Source organism: Excalfactoria chinensis, chromosome 10 (genome assembly GCF_039878825.1).
Source record: "Excalfactoria chinensis isolate bCotChi1 chromosome 10, bCotChi1.hap2, whole genome shotgun sequence".
In the NCBI taxonomy this organism is placed as follows: domain Eukaryota; kingdom Metazoa; phylum Chordata; class Aves; order Galliformes; family Phasianidae; genus Excalfactoria; species Excalfactoria chinensis.
In genome coordinates, this window is record NC_092834.1 from 11,598,598 (window position 1) to 11,614,051 (window position 15,454).

The window sequence follows — 15,454 nt, forward strand, 5'->3', positions numbered from 1 at the left end:
GCACACTGTGCTGCTTTCAGCTCATAGATATTTTAAAACCGTTTTCTTGGCCACACATAACACAGGCAAATATGGAAGCTATATGTGCTTCCAGGAGCCTTCACATACTTTTTTGGGGTGAGGTAAAGTGGGGGGGGGGGGGGGAGGGGGGGGGGAGAAGACTTGTTCAGAAGGGCAGGAAATATTAGTGCTTGTCTTTAGGGCATAAAGTGATGCTGAAAGTGAGGGCTGAAAGTGCTGAGCTCTTACACGCTGTTAGAAATGGTGATTTCTTTATAGGGAATGCTAGAAATCTAATCACTTATGTTTGCAAAATAGAGGTACAGGAGATAAACACTGATAGTTTGAATGCTTTTCTCGAATACAAGTATTTCAAAGTTAGTAGAAAAGATGACAGTTCTGGAAAGACCAGCAAAGAGGCCATGTGGGTTAAATGTGTCCACTGAGTGTCCCAAACATGGCAAACTTTAGAAAGCACAAAGAGAGCATGCATAAAACTTGTAGCATGTGCAACTAACTTTAATCTGGTTTACAAAACATTCTGCTTAATCCCAAGGCACTGAAATGAAGACTGTCAGATTTACCTGCCTGCTCAGTATTGTTTTCAATCATATTTATTTTCATTGTTGCTGGAGGAGTTACCTTTTTGCACTGTAGTTCCACTGACATGAACAAGCCAACCAGCACTCCACTGCACATCTCATGCAGAAGGATGGCTATATAGATACATGTGTCAAAACAATGAAACCATCCAAAGAAAAATGGCACCGACCTGAGATTTATATTCAGAAGGAGATGGACCATATTAAAAAAAATCAGGTGAATAAAACTGGGTGGTCTGAAGAAAGAAAGCTTTTGAAAGCAAGTTACGGCTTTTTTGTTAACTATTAAAAATAATGTTACAAACAACCTAAATTATGTTTCTCTTCAGGAGTGTATTTAAATCAAGAAATAATGTGACTCCTTTTATTCCCATCCCAGGCATTTCACATGTCATTTGTACTTTAGTGGTGTTTTAAGAGGTAAGTTAGCTGTGGAATCAATTGAAATTTGTTTGCTAACAAAAAGTTCTTGCTGTCATCCAGCATAAATCAGACATTCTGATAGGTGTCTCTAAATGCAAAGTAAAGGTAGTGTAGAAAGTATGTGTGCACATCAGAATGTGTGAAACACATGGCAGAGATTAGAAACATTGTGCCTTTGGTGAGCCAGGAGTCTTGGTCCTTTATTCCTCTGGAATTATAGTGAGCAGTTGAATTCCAGTAGCAGCAATCAGTCTTACAGATCATATTGATGATAAAAAGTTCTTTAGAAAATCAAAGGTAACTGAATATAGATGCTAAAAAGTAGATAGGGTTTCCTTTAGTTTTATTTATCTTTGCACTGAGGCATATCTTTATCTGTGCAGTGACTTTCTGAGGTGTGTGACTTCATAATTCTGAATAACCCCATCACTGTAGAGGCTGAGAGTCTGAAGAGTATCCAAACTGAATAAAAATAATCCACAGTATGTGATTCTCTTCTCAATCTGTTTGTGGCTCAGAATAAAAGTGGCCTTGAAAAGATGGCTTCATAACATTCACATAGGAATGTGACTGAAGGAAGCTGTTCCTACAAATGGTACTTAAGTATCAATTGAATTTTGGCAAAAAGTTCTCTTTTTTTGCACTATTTTTTTCATATTTCTTAAACCAAAGAAATCTTTACTTTTTTATTTCCCTTCCCTTGTGAGAAGTGAGAGGCTTTAATCCTTGTTCTTGTTATGCACCATATTATAAATCATGTGTTTGTGACCATATTTGTTGCATTACAAGCATCCTGTAGAGAAAGAACTTCCTGAGAAGAACAATGTGTGGTTCTAATGCCAAGTAGGTAAATAATCAAACTGGAATCTCCTTGCTTTCAGTGCTGAGCAGCTTCTATTTGTTATTATTGTGCAAGTTAAGTCAGTCCAAAGAAATAATGTAACAGAAGTACGGTTAAAAACAAAAAGCAACAGAACAGATTTCCATGCGTCTTACAGAAGATCATTCAGTGAAGTCAAGTATCGGCTTGATATCTTAATAGGAGCATCATACCTTGTTTTCTGTCCATACTTCTTACCCATTGTGGTTTTGGTATAGTTTGGCTAGAAATGCAAGGCAATTGATTGTGTACTTAAAATGTTTTCCTGCATTCTTGATTCTAGACATGGATCTGCATTTTTAGGACCTGTAATATCAGTCATTATGTTAGGAATGATAAAATGGAAGAGGAGAATGTAGGGCAAGGTATCACTAAGTTAAGATATTTACTTGAATGTACTGAAACTATTGGCTAGTGAAACTTACTTGTCACATTGCAGCTTCTGCTCTTGTCCTTCAGCCAAACACTGTCCTGTCTGCTTGGTTGTTCTTCTGCTAAGCATAATGCTTTTTCAAAGTGAAAGACTACTTGGGCTAAATATGTCTTCAATCCATAGAAATGCTCTGCTGATGTTCAGCTGTTCTCTGCATGTTTCCTTCTGTGTAATGATGACATCTGTACAAGTCTCCACATTCTCTCTGGATGAACTTTATTTCAGTATTAAATTACCTTCATGATAAAATATAGATATTCTTCAAATGAAGTAATTAAAAATTGTGCCTATTATCTCCTGTCCTGTTATTAAAAAGAACAGTGAGAAAAGGCAGTCCCATTTACCATCTCCTCTGAGATATTTATAAACACTGATAAATTTCCCCTCACTCCAATGGCACCTTTCTCTTTTCCAGGTTAAACACTCTCAACATTCACCCTTCACTGAATTTCTCTTGAACTTCAAACAATCTCTCAGTAGATCCTGAGCTTAAAAGGTTTACATCTCCTGTTCTGCCCTGAGGATCCTATTCCTCTACTTGAACTTAAGATCTAAAAACAAAAACCAGGTTGTATGGTACAGACAGGAAAAAAATGAAGTTTTTCATCACTTTATGAATACGTATTTAAACACTTCTAAAAACAGAAAACAACACCATTAATAACCCAATTAACTAGAACAAATAGTAAAAATAAAATGCTGTGGTTCTTGTAGTGATTTCAGTGTTTTGAGTATTGTTTCTAAGTCATCAAATATCGCTGTAGCAGAGTATTTGTTATCCATGCAAATTAAACAAGTACAGCAATAGAATTACAAGTTCATGGAGTGAATTAAAATTAAGTTTGTCTCTGTCTGTGATATTTATTTGCATTTTGTTTTAGTAAATTAAGCATACTTTTATGTGGCTGTAGCTAATACAGTAAAATAGAAGTTCTGACTGTGTGAACCAGTGCGTAGAGTACTGAGCCATTTTATTCAAGAGTATTGAAAATGATAGTTTAAGAGTTTGTCCCTAATACAATCCTTGTGCCATGTTTGTTATTGCTGGACAGAGGTGGCATTCAGGATTGTTATTTAGACTGGAGGCGGCTGTGTATGTCAGATAGACGCTGAGGAAATGAGAATGAGGAAACAGCTGTAATAATTTTTCCATTCCTTTTCCATCTCTGGATGTTTATTGAAGCAGAAAGTATTTGGCACTGATGTTTTAATTGGCTGGCTTTTCTCCATGTAAAACATGGGAGGAGTGTATAGAAAAAGTGAAATATGTAACACGCTTACACTGAAGAAACAGGAGGTGAAATGTGATTTAGTGCTCAGCAAGACAAACTATTCAAAGTAATCTCCTAAATTACCTTTCTTCTGGAATGGAACTTCTCTCAGTAAAAGGTAGGCTTTTCTTATCAAGCTGGCTTCTTCACCAACATATTTAGTAGGTGGCTATTTGAAGCACCTTCAGAGACTGCGGATGTACATTGTTGATTTATGTGAAGGAGGGTCCTTCTTGTACTGCTTTCTTCAAGGGAAGTCAAGCAAGCACTGTGTGTAAATGCTGTGCCTTTGCAGTGTGGTCAAACTGCTGCAGTGTTTGGAGTCCCAATCTGCCTGTGGCTCGGTGATGGTTTGACAGTCTCTCCCTGTTTGCTCTGAAAGTGAAAGCCTTCCCACCATGCAAAACAAAGTAGAGTTATTTAGGTAGACGTTTTATAAGTATGTTGCAATGCCATAGAGTTCTTAAGGATATTTAGGTACAAATGAAAGTGAGAATAAGTAAAAGGAAGGTAGATAAGCAAGTAGAACTCAGAAAATAGTGTTAAGCTATGGGGACCTCAATAGTGTAAAGCTAAATACTTGAAATTTTGCTTTCTTTAATTTACTGGTAATTATTCGGTCAAAATTAGACCAGTGAGATACATGATATACATAAAAATTGTAGGGCTGCAGTGTTGCTTCTGTCAAATATATCTAAACTGTCTTACATGTGCTGATATGGCAGGGAAGAATCACAGCTCACAGAATGACCTGTGATCTGTGAAGAATAATGTTTATCTGGATTAAAGACAAAATTAAATGATGTTTAGCAGTCATACGTGAAATCTGAAGTAATAACCAGGTTTCCATACTTAAGACATATCTACGTCAATCACAGCTGGTTCCAGAGAACTCTTCATCAATGGGAGTGATGCCACAGAGTGGAGCTTAAGGCTGTAAAACAAACAAATGAATCAGGATTCAAAATGCAACCTTTTAAACTGGAGAAGTGTTTGCAGGCAGAATACTGAATGAAATACTGAATGCAAAGTACTTATTAATAGGGTGCTAGTAGTTAATTTCAATGATGTGAAGACTGTGAGCTTTCTGTAAATTCTATTATCTAGTATTTTGAACCCTCGTTAAGAGGTGATGGGTAGTGGATAATAAAGAACTATCTAGTCTCCATTTACCTTTTGTATCGAACCCATGTATTTACTAAGCTCAAACAGGCCGTAAAAGAAACTTTCCTCACTTTTTTTCCAAAAATGTTTCAATAAATAATATTATTACAATGGTGTGTATATTTGGAAGTGTTGTTACACTTTTTGTTGATGTTTTTTTAATTATTATTTTTATTTTTATTTAAGTATTGAAATAGCTTAGATTTCCTTAAATAATAATAATAATCTTATATTATTGACGTATCAAATCTTTTTTTTCTTTTATAGTTAAAAAAGGAAGGTTGGATAAAGCAGCTGGTAAGTCTGAATTACCTTCTAATTTCTGCTTTAATTTTATTTTACATGTTGTGTTAACCTATTAGGTGACTGTCATGTATCTCAACAGAAGTTCAGCACAAAACAAATGAGGAAATAAAAGTACCTTAAAGATAAAAATAAAAGGTTATGGACCCTAGCAATTCGTTACTTTAAGTTGCTAATTATAGTCTCTCAACCAAGTTAAAAGATAATTCCATTTTAAAAAGTAATATTACTTAATTTGACCTAAACTGGTCATGAGTCAAGAGAAGCTCTTTAACTTCACTTCCTTTGCTCACACAATGTTGAGCAGAGACTCCCATTTTTTTTTATTGAGAATTGCTGTAATGGATTTGTGGAAGTGAAGTTGGTTGTCTTTGAACAAAATTTGTCTCTTTTCTACTACCACAGAAGCTGAGTAACAGTCTGTTTTGATATTGCATTCTCCTTCAAAGAATGCAGTATCTGCTGTACTGTGGAAGACGGCTTTTATACTTTGTTACTGAATATAATCCATGAAATCTAAAGAGGATGTTAGTGATAAAGCACTGAAAGGCAGTGTCTATATCCAGGGAAAAGATAGAGAGACCAAGGAGCCCTTGGAGAAATAGTAGTTCTAAAGGGCAGATATCATTTTTTTTCTTGTATGGAAATTTGTCAGTACAGGCAGACAGAATATTTTGAAACTCTTACACTGGAAAATGAGCAAGGAAAGATGGAAAGCAATCAGGATTTATCACAATTTTTAGTAGTAATCTGCTTAATTGCTCTATCTTTTCTGTTATTTTCCTTTTAAGGGGATGAATTCTTATTTGGGGTGAGATTGCTGTGGAGTTGGTTCTTTTTTTCTTTTTTAAGTTTAGAAATGGGTACAGGGGCTCAAAGTTGTTGGATTAAACGTTTCAGGTTGTTGTTTTTTAGCAAAATGATTTAATGGTGATTTGGTTTTAAAATTTCTTACAACTTGAGCTGCAATCTTCCAATCCACGTTTTCATTTTGTAGCTCCAAAAGATTTTTGCAAATTTTACCTGTTGCATCAGTTACATGGAGTAATAGGATAGCATGGGAATCATGCGCTGTTGACACTGTTTCTCAAAAGTAAGCCACCTTCTTCTACATCTATATTGACTTTGTCAACAGTGTTTAAAGTAAGAACAATTGATGTTTGAGAACGTTGACTGTTGTTGGTTTTCTTTGGGGGGAAAAAGAGACGTTACTTAACACCTTTTAGTCCTTTTGTCAAATATTATCAGTCCTAATTAATGAGATGTACCTACAGGATAAACGGACAGAGGCAAAGAGGTTAGCCTTCTTCTTCATGTGTGTTGGTAATTGCTATGTAATCTAAGGCAACCTATTCAGGAGGCCATTGTAGATGGAAACAGCTTTCCTCTTGCTTGGTGGCTGATTGACCTGTGTTAATATAGACAGCTCAAAAATAACTTGTCTTGGCAACATCTAATGTATATGCTGACAGCAGATTTTTTTTAAATTGCTGGCCTTTTTCCATATGTAGAATATTGGAGGCTAATAATGGTTATTCCATGCATCCAGGCTGAAAAGATTTTCTGAACAGCTCAGCTCTGTGCTCTTTTACACATTAGATTCCTGTGTGATGCCTTGTTGTGGTTTTGCCTGGAGTAGAGTTAGTTTTCTTCACAGAGGTTTGTGTGGTGGTGTGTTCTGGATTTTTTCATTTGAAATAGTGGTGATAACAAAATGATGTGTCTGTTTTTGGAGAGCAGTGCTTACAGAGTATTTAGAGTGTTTCTACTTCCCGTGCCACACTGAAATTGAGGAAGCTGGAGTGTGCACAAGTGGTTGAGGGTATGTAACCAAGAGACTTCATCCAAGGCAACCAAAGGGTTATTCTCTAACTTACAATACCATGTTCCTCAATAAAAGCTGGGGTAAAGGAGGAGGAAAAGGAGGATGTCTGGAGCAAAAGTGTTTTGGCTTGAAAAGAACCCAGTTTTCCTGAAGGTGGATGAACAGCTGTGTGCAGACAGGGAGAAGTGAAGAATTCTTTGCTTTGCTTTCCTTGCACACATGACTTTTTCTTGACATAGTAAACTGTCTTTAATCTCAACATAAGTTTTCTCACTATTACCTTTCTGATTCTTTTCCCTGTCCCACTATGGGGAGGAGTGAGGAAGTAGCTGTGTTGTATTCATCTTCCTGCTGGAGTAGGGTAGGAACAGGCCCAGAATGGCAGGGTAGTTCTGCTTTGCAGTCAGTGACATTTAAAAAATGTTCAGTTTTATCTGTCAGCTGTTTAGGTCCTTTTTTATTATTATTTTAGGGAAGTGTTTGAGTTTCTATGGGACAGTATCTGAATCATATTTAGCATCTCTGACTACAGAGTGTATCAAGACAGGTTTTTGGTCTTGCCTTAGTTGAGCATGAATACCAAGTAGTTAATTGCCAATATTATTGTATCACTTGAAAGTTGAAGAAAATCTGTGGAGAGTAAGTACTGGTTTCATACATAATCTGTCAGGGAAATTGATAAATAATCTGGGAAATCATGTCTGGAATCTGATCCCTAAAACAACTGCTTGCATCTAGGATTACATTCTTTCCCACCTGTAATGGGGTTTTCCTGTTATAATATCATAGTAAAGATTTCCTTGTTCACATCCACGTGCTTGAAAGCAGTCACTGACTGTGTTGTATGGAGAACCTTCAAACTGAGTGTTTCTGGCTGCTAGAGTAAATAATAATAATAATAATTTAGATCTTACAACTACATGTTCTTGTTACGTCTTTTACAGATGCATTTGACACCTATGTTGTTTTGAAAGTTCAAAACTTGAAAGGCACTACAATAGACAGAAGGGGAAGTGAACCTTGCTGGGAACAGGACTTTTTGTTGTAAGTTTCAGGTACTTCTTATCAACTGACTGTTGCTTCTTTGGTGTTTTTGGTTTGAGGGCTTGATATTGTGTGAGACAACTTACAACCTGTGAAAGCAAAGGGAAAATTACACTTGCAGAATAAGTCAACTGACAGCTGGGAATTGTGCCACATTTTTGTTAGAATTATTCTCATCAGTTGGAGGGGGAAAAAAAGCAGTTGGGAACAATGATACTTCAAGACTGACTTGTCCAGTCTGATGCTTATATTATGCCTGCTATTTTGTTTTCTGAGTATGCTGAATATGAACCTGCATTGAATGTGCTGTAAGCCATTAACTCAAGGTACTGTGATAAAAAGCCACCATTTTCAGTTCAATGGTTTTTGTATTCATTGTTTATAGTGAAATTGGTGCTGGTGAAAAAGGCTTCACTGTAGAACTGTGGAAGAAAGGTTTGCTCTGGGATAGAATTTTAGGAGCTTTATGGATTCCTCTTTCATCTGTGGAACACGCAACAGAAGTAAGTTGACCTTCTGTGAAAATATGAAACAGTAAGTAAAATAAAATGAATTTTTTGTGGTTATTTCTTTAGTCTCTCAGACTAGTGCAGTGACATAATTGATGTAACTTTATAGTCTCTGCTTGTATCAGTCTCTAATACTGAGGTATAGAGCAAATGCGACTCAGTAACAGCTGATATCATTAGTTATTCATACCCTGGACAACAGGCTATCATTCTGAGTCAGGTGTAATCAGTAAGTGGGTTAGAGTTCATTATTTGGCAGGAACCTTCTGGTTTATGGGATTTGAGGAAGGGAATTTCAAATTGTTGTTCCTGACCTGACTTCACTGTGTGACCTTGAATCTATTAAAATGGCCAAAAAAAACCTGTTGTCCTTTCCCATGGGAATTGACTGCTGTGTTGTAGAGGGCAACAGAAATCTGCTCTATGGTAATAAGGAATGGAATATCGTAATGAAGAAATGAAGAAAGATGAGTGGAGAAAATCCATCAGTCCAAGGAGTCGTTAAGTACCCAGTGCAGTCATAGTTAGCCACCAGTGTAAGGATGTTTGCTCTCAGGCTAGAAAATCATGGAAAAAGATTTCACAGAGTATGTGAATACTGAAGCAAAATGGAAGTGCTGTGTAATAGTCTCAAAAGAGTAAAAGTAAGAAGAGATGTCTTATTCTAATACTCCAAAATTCTCACACCCATACACTTCCTTCTATGTAGTCTGTGTGTGTGTGTGTGTGTGTGTGTGTGTGTATATGTATAGTAACCCTGAATTAGGAAAATGGATTAAGTTTGGCACCTGAGCTGCCCTTCAAGTGATAAGTTCAAGGAGAGAAAATCAGAAAAGCTTTCTTACAGCATCCCCCCCATAAGTTTTCATAGCCATCTTTCCATAGAAAATAACATCTATCACTATAATGAACTGGCATTTTGATTATTCTACTTACAAGAATAAGGGCGGGGGGAAATGTAAAGTGTCATAAAAGTACTCACACTGAATTAAGGGAAACTTGGTGGATAATGCTTTAAATTCTATGTAGGCATATTTTCTGAATGTTTCTCCTAGGAAGGTCCAGGTGCCTGGTGGACACTGCATTCCAAAGTAATAAAAAATGGAATTGAGATTCAAGGCACAAGAGCACCAACTTCACATGAGCTCTTACTGGATATCTACTTTGCAATACCATTTGGTGAGTTAAAGATTAATGAGAAGGAGGGAAGGGAAGCATCTGTAAATACCATTACCAAAGAATTAATGAATGGAGAAGTATCTTTCAATGCTGGCTTTTAAACCATTCTGTTCTACTTTAAGTTCCTAAAATAGAGTCAAATGTCAACTTTTCTATAGATTAAATGTGTCACTGAAGCATTGTACAGCATTTCAAAATTTAAGTTAAGCCATCTGAATATTCTGTACTTCTTGTGGGTTTTCTGTTTGTCTGTTTTTCCCCTTGTTGACCTTCCACAATTTTCAGTGTTAAGATTTCCTTCCTTGCTATTTGGTTGTGCTCCTCTCTGACTGCTTATGCATTAAAACCAAAACAGATCATTAGTAAAAAACAGTAGTAGACTATAAAGATGATCACAAAGACAGTATGTTCAGTAACAGTAAAATACCTATTATAAAAGGAGAGAAATTGGTACAACTGGTACTTACGCTGTGTATCACATACTTGTTGAAATCTCCTTCGTATCAGTACAGAATCCAAATGGATGTCTTTGGGGGGAAAAAAACCCTTCTAATTGTATATTTACAAGCTGCAGGTTCAGGTTGTTAATGATTTTCAGGCTGCTACTAAGCAGGAATGTCATTGTACTCCTACCAAATAAATACATTGGATAGAGAAAGGATTTTAAACTGTCCTTGGTACTCTAGGTAGAGTGCTGTGGAAATCCTGTAGAGGTCACTCTTACACTACAATTCTCCTTGCAGAGGGAGAACTTTGAAGTATAATGTCTGGTATTGAGAAAGCTGGATGTTAATTTTCACCCACTATCTGGAGCTTAAATGAATCATTACATTTTGATCACTTATTCTGTTGAATGACTTTCAGTTCAGCTATCATCAACTGAGAATCTGTCCTTGACTGTTGGAGTAGGTGCAGTCTCTTTGTTAAGCAAATTACATTGGAAAGATAACTGCTGTTGCATTTTGTTTCCTGAAATACGCCCCTTTGAGAATGTCACATAATTAATCTGCAGAAGGAAAAATAATGTTCAGTAGAAGTGAGAGCCCTCCATGCTTTTTTTAACTTGTGATTTCAAGTGGAATCAAATTACTGCTTTTAGTATCAAATAAGCTTTATTAATAGGTGCTTTTTTTTTCCCCCATAATTATGAGTTAATGCTACTTTTGGTAGTAATAAGTGTTCATTTCACGTATTCTGTTAAAACACTGCTAAGTAAAATGAGAATCTTGTATTTAAGTTTTACAATCAAATTCGCATTAATAAAGATGCATCTAATTTTTTTCTAATTGGACCCATATTCCTTAACAAGTATAAAAACATACACTGTTTTTTACTTACACCCAAGACCAAGCCATAAATTCTTAGAAAAGGATAATCTTGTAAAACAGCATGGAACTGTGTATGGCTGAAAATACAATGAAAGGGAAGCGCCAAGCATATGAAGAAATTGCTCTTTTGGACACAGGTTATAGAAAGAGTAAATCAAAGAATTTGTTGTTGTTTTAATATACTTAAACAGTTTTTACTATTTTCATTATATTAGGCTGAAAATTGAATATTATTTTATCTAGAAACTATACGGTTGTGTTGAGCTCATAGTTAAGCAGATGGTTTTGTCTTGTGAGTGGGAATACAAGCATGAGCAAGGACCTGCTGGAAATCAGTTAAATCTGCAGTTTTCCCTTAAGGGTTTAATCTCTGAAGCACTCAGTGTGTATAGGATAAATCTTTTGGAAGATATGCTCTAACAGGAGACAAGGATAGTTCTAGGCCAATACCAAATAGAGTTAAATATGATGTTTTAAAACAATTATCTTGGAATGCTGTGAACAGTTGAGAGCAGTACTGGAAAATTAAGGTATTGACTTTTTTCATTGTCAACAATAACTTCTCTTTTCAGTTGTGAAATAATACTTTCCTAAGTCTGTGTGTCGTAAAAGGAACCAGCTTAGGTTAAGGTTAGTTAGGTAATTTTTTCAGAGCAACAGTCAGGAGATGATTATTGTTGTGTATCTTGAAAGTATTTCTGCTTTTCTATAGAAAATTGGATTTAACTATAATAGTATTTTGGTAACAACTTGCTTAATTCTGCACTAGTAAGTTTATTGTTCATGGGTAACTATTCACAGATTTTTAGAAGCTCCTTCCTGAAGATGGACAGAGATATTTCTATATTTCTCTTCCTCAGATATGAATGAAGATTTAGATTATAGAGGCTGCAACAGGGGGATGCTACTTCAAGGAACAAAAGATTCACATAAAGATACATATGATGGTCTGTCATCCCTGGAAAGTGGTCTCAGCATGCAGGAAAACAAGATAAGGTATGTTAATTTGTCATATCAAGCAATTATCATAATATTTATATTTAATCTGAGTGACATTCAGTGATATGCAGTTATTTTAAGCAAGTATGTGACCAGAAGTTTCATTAACCTACATGAAGCTATGAAAAAACACCTTTTTATTTATATGGTAGGATGGAGTATAATATCTTCATGTTCTATTCAAAGAAAGTGTGAAGAATACAGTTTCTTGCTAAGAAACTTGGTGATACTTTTGCCCTCTCATTGAATCAGAGGTTGTCAGGAAAGGGGATTTCAACCTAATAAAAAATACAGGCATTAAAAGTGCATAAGAAATACTTATTTAGTAAATTCTTATAAAACAGTGATCTGTTAGTGATACAAAAGCAGTAAACAACATTCTAGAATCTGTTGCAAGAGACTCTATGTACATACTTATGTACAGATAGCTTCAGAAGCACACATTTGTCAGCCTTCATTTAAGGTAATGCTTTTAAAGGACACTATTTTAAAGGTGATTTAGTCAGTCATTGGTGTAGTCATCAAATATATTATAATTTCCTTTCAAATTAAGGAGCATCTCACTAGAACTGGAAGTCACTCTCACTACTGTCCCTGTTTCCAACCCTTCCTACTCTTTCATTTCCTTTTAGTTGTCACCAGCTGGTTACTCCCATTTCCTTTTCTTCATCTCTTCTGGAACTGTTGTTTGTTGGAATGGGCTCTGTTCAGCCTTTGTCTGAATCAAAAAACAAGTAGCACTATTTCTCGCTTGATGAGGTTTTTTTGTCTCTTTAGAGCATTCAGTAGGTTTGGGGCTGAATGGAGCAATCTTATTCTCTCTGCCAGCTGATTATTACTGTTCCCTGTTTTGTCCCCTTCTCCAGGTCATCACAACAGTTTGTATAGCTAGTCAATAAACGAGCCTGGGGAACCGTTCTGTATGTAAATGAAGCATGTTTTGCCAGGTTAATTTTCACTCAGCCCAGCTTTGTGGTCCATTTAACTTGGCAGATGCTCAAATGTTTTGTGGCAGCATGAAGAAACAATAGGAATGAGCAGGGGCAGACCTTGCTTACTCCAGCATTTTGTCAGAGGCTCAATGAGTCTAAATAATGAGATGCATGCAGAAACATGGAACAGGTGAAGTTTCCCTCAAAACTGTGAACTGAACTCTCTTGCAAAGGGAGGAATTAGACAGTCTTACTGCTATTTGTGTTATCTTTAACTATGATTTTCTGGTTTGTGGTTCACAAACAGCGTGCTGCCTGCATGATGCTTAATTTTAAAGTACATAAGATATTAAATTAAAGCTGAGAGCAGCAGGGGGGGAAAATACCACTAACAGTGCTTAGTGGGACAGCAAAGTTGACAGACAGTTGATTTTATTATTCTCTGGTGTGAAGTTCTATGAGACCAAGCACTGAGAACACTTCAGTGGAGTTTAAAAATTCAGAAACTTGCAGTATTTGTTGTCAGAGAGGAAAAGCCAATAAAAGCCATTACATTATTAAGGTATGCATTCTATGAAGGTATGATGTGTACACACTTAAAAGACCTCTTCATGTAAGAAAGAGCTGTAGTTCTGATGCCCGTAGGTTTGAGAAAGAATTACTGCTAAATACATGAGTTAGCTAAAAGGTGATCCAGATCGTGTGGTCAGTCAGTAAGTAAACATAAACTGGGTGCTACAGCATTGTTTTTCTGGTTGTTATCTTTTATCTTTTTACGTTTACCAGCAAAGTCTGGAAGCACATTAGTGGAGAAGTTAACTTGCTTCCTTAGGGTGGGGGATGTCAGTAATTCAAGAGCAATTTCACTATATTTCTCTAAGAACATGTCCAGTCATTAGCATATTGTCTGGGCTGACATATCTTTTTCAACAGAGATCTGAGCCACTGAGCAGATTAATCTAAATGAAAGTAACTTAATCTGTCCTGGTAACGAAATTATTTCCTTAGCCTTTTTGTCCCAGATGATTCTTTTTTGAATTTAAATGAATTTTCATGTTACTAAATTAAGAGTTATCACTAAATTACAAGGTAGTAATTCAAAATGGAAATTACTTTAATCTAATTAGAGGCAATATTCAAAGATTATCCAGAAAGATTATAATAGTTTTAAAGCTTATAATGAAATATTTGTGTATTTATATCAAAAAAATTACATTTGTACTAATGAAATACATCATATAACCCTGTGGTGAGTAATTAAATTAGATCATTTGTTAAGAATAATTACACCAAATTGGTTGTATCCTGTAAATACTGATGTTTTGTTGTGTACAAATCTTACCTCCTGTTAGCCTCCATATTGTTTCATTTCACATTTACTGCCAGAAAGCAGTAAGCCCTCACATACCTGCCATTTACCCCCCTCAAGGCAAAAAAACAAAAACAAAAACAAAAACACCAAAACCCAGATTCTTCAAATAGTGGATTTTGTGATTGTGTTTTTTTGCATTTAATTGTTATTTGGATGCAGTTTTCTAGAATCAAGATGTGTTGCACAATTGAGTTCCATGTGTGCTACATTGTTCCAGTTGGATCACTGACATTCACTTTCTCATGACTGATACTGTATTATTTTCAACATGTTTAAAGAACAAAACTATCACTTTCAAGGACAACAGCTCCATCCATTCTGGAGTGTTGTGAAAGGCGTCTTACAATGTGAGATTTTGTACAAGACTGTTCTTTCTAAACATAACTGTTATTTCATATTCCCTGTGGTAACTCCCACTTCCATGTATAGCAAATGTTTCATAGGGCCTCTAGAATGCCTGGGCTCATCTCAAGTGGCATCTGAAGGCCAGATGAGTTCAATATAGCTTTGAATACCTATACTTAGGCATCTGAATTGGATTCTTTCTGCCTGCTTTAGAGATACCTATCCACCATTTCAGTTGTCCTGTATACAGGTTCTTTGAAGACTTCCTCCTAGGAAAGCACTTTGCTGTTCTGAAAACAAAAGCTTTGAAAGAGGCTTCATTTAGTAAGCATTTTTGCAACCTACTTCTACTGTGAAGTGTTTGAGTAAGGTTCAGTCAGACCATGAATTGACTAGACATGCTTCTGATCCTTGAACTTTAAATACTGGATTAAAAATGACAAACTTCTTTTTAAAAGCACTTGCTTAAAATGTCCTCAGACACTGAGAAATGTCACCCAAAGGCATTCTGTCTATCAGCAGTATCTGAGCAATTCAGTCAGTGCTGAGATTTAATAGTCTTGTGGAAAGCAATGCAGTTTAGTGACTAGGTTTGTCAAGTTACAGCCTCAGGGACAGAAATTACCCAAATCTAAAAAAAGATAATATTAAATACTTATTCTTGTATTCCTCCTCAAAACCTCAGTTAATAAGGAAAAATATTATACATCTCAATTATAACTAATGGAGCTAAATCAAATCTGTTTTTGAGCCAGTGACTGAGCTTTGATACAGAGACTATAGTGGGCATATGTGAAACTTCATGGTATACAGGAGGAGAACATGAGCGTCATCTTCTAGTTTAC

General features: G+C 35.9%; 1 protein-coding gene across 1 annotated transcript; it reads left to right on the forward strand.

The window, feature by feature from the left end:
- Positions 1-3,633: 3,633 nt before the first annotated feature.
- On the forward strand, positions 3,634-14,292 carry LOC140256565 (protein unc-13 homolog A-like). The gene is made up of 7 exons (XM_072345102.1): positions 3,634-3,727; positions 5,041-5,070; positions 7,846-7,945; positions 8,331-8,448; positions 9,510-9,633; positions 11,822-11,957; positions 12,827-14,292. The coding sequence occupies exons 1-7, from the start codon at positions 3,706-3,708 to the stop codon at positions 12,846-12,848; spliced, it is 552 nt and encodes a 183-aa protein (XP_072201203.1). The 5' UTR covers positions 3,634-3,705; the 3' UTR covers positions 12,849-14,292.
- The last annotated feature ends 1,162 nt before the right edge of the window (positions 14,293-15,454 follow it).

Bases quoted from the DNA above. Each gene is read 5' to 3' on its own strand.
- LOC140256565 (XM_072345102.1), top strand. From the start codon at position 3,706: ATGGAACTTCTCTCAGTAAAAG. The intron at 7,946-8,330 runs GTAAGTTTCAGG...CATTGTTTATAG, and splicing joins TGGGAACAGGACTTTTTGTT to TGAAATTGGTGCTGGTGAAA. The intron at 11,958-12,826 runs GTATGTTAATTT...CCCCTTCTCCAG, and splicing joins ATGCAGGAAAACAAGATAAG to GTCATCACAACAGTTTGTAT.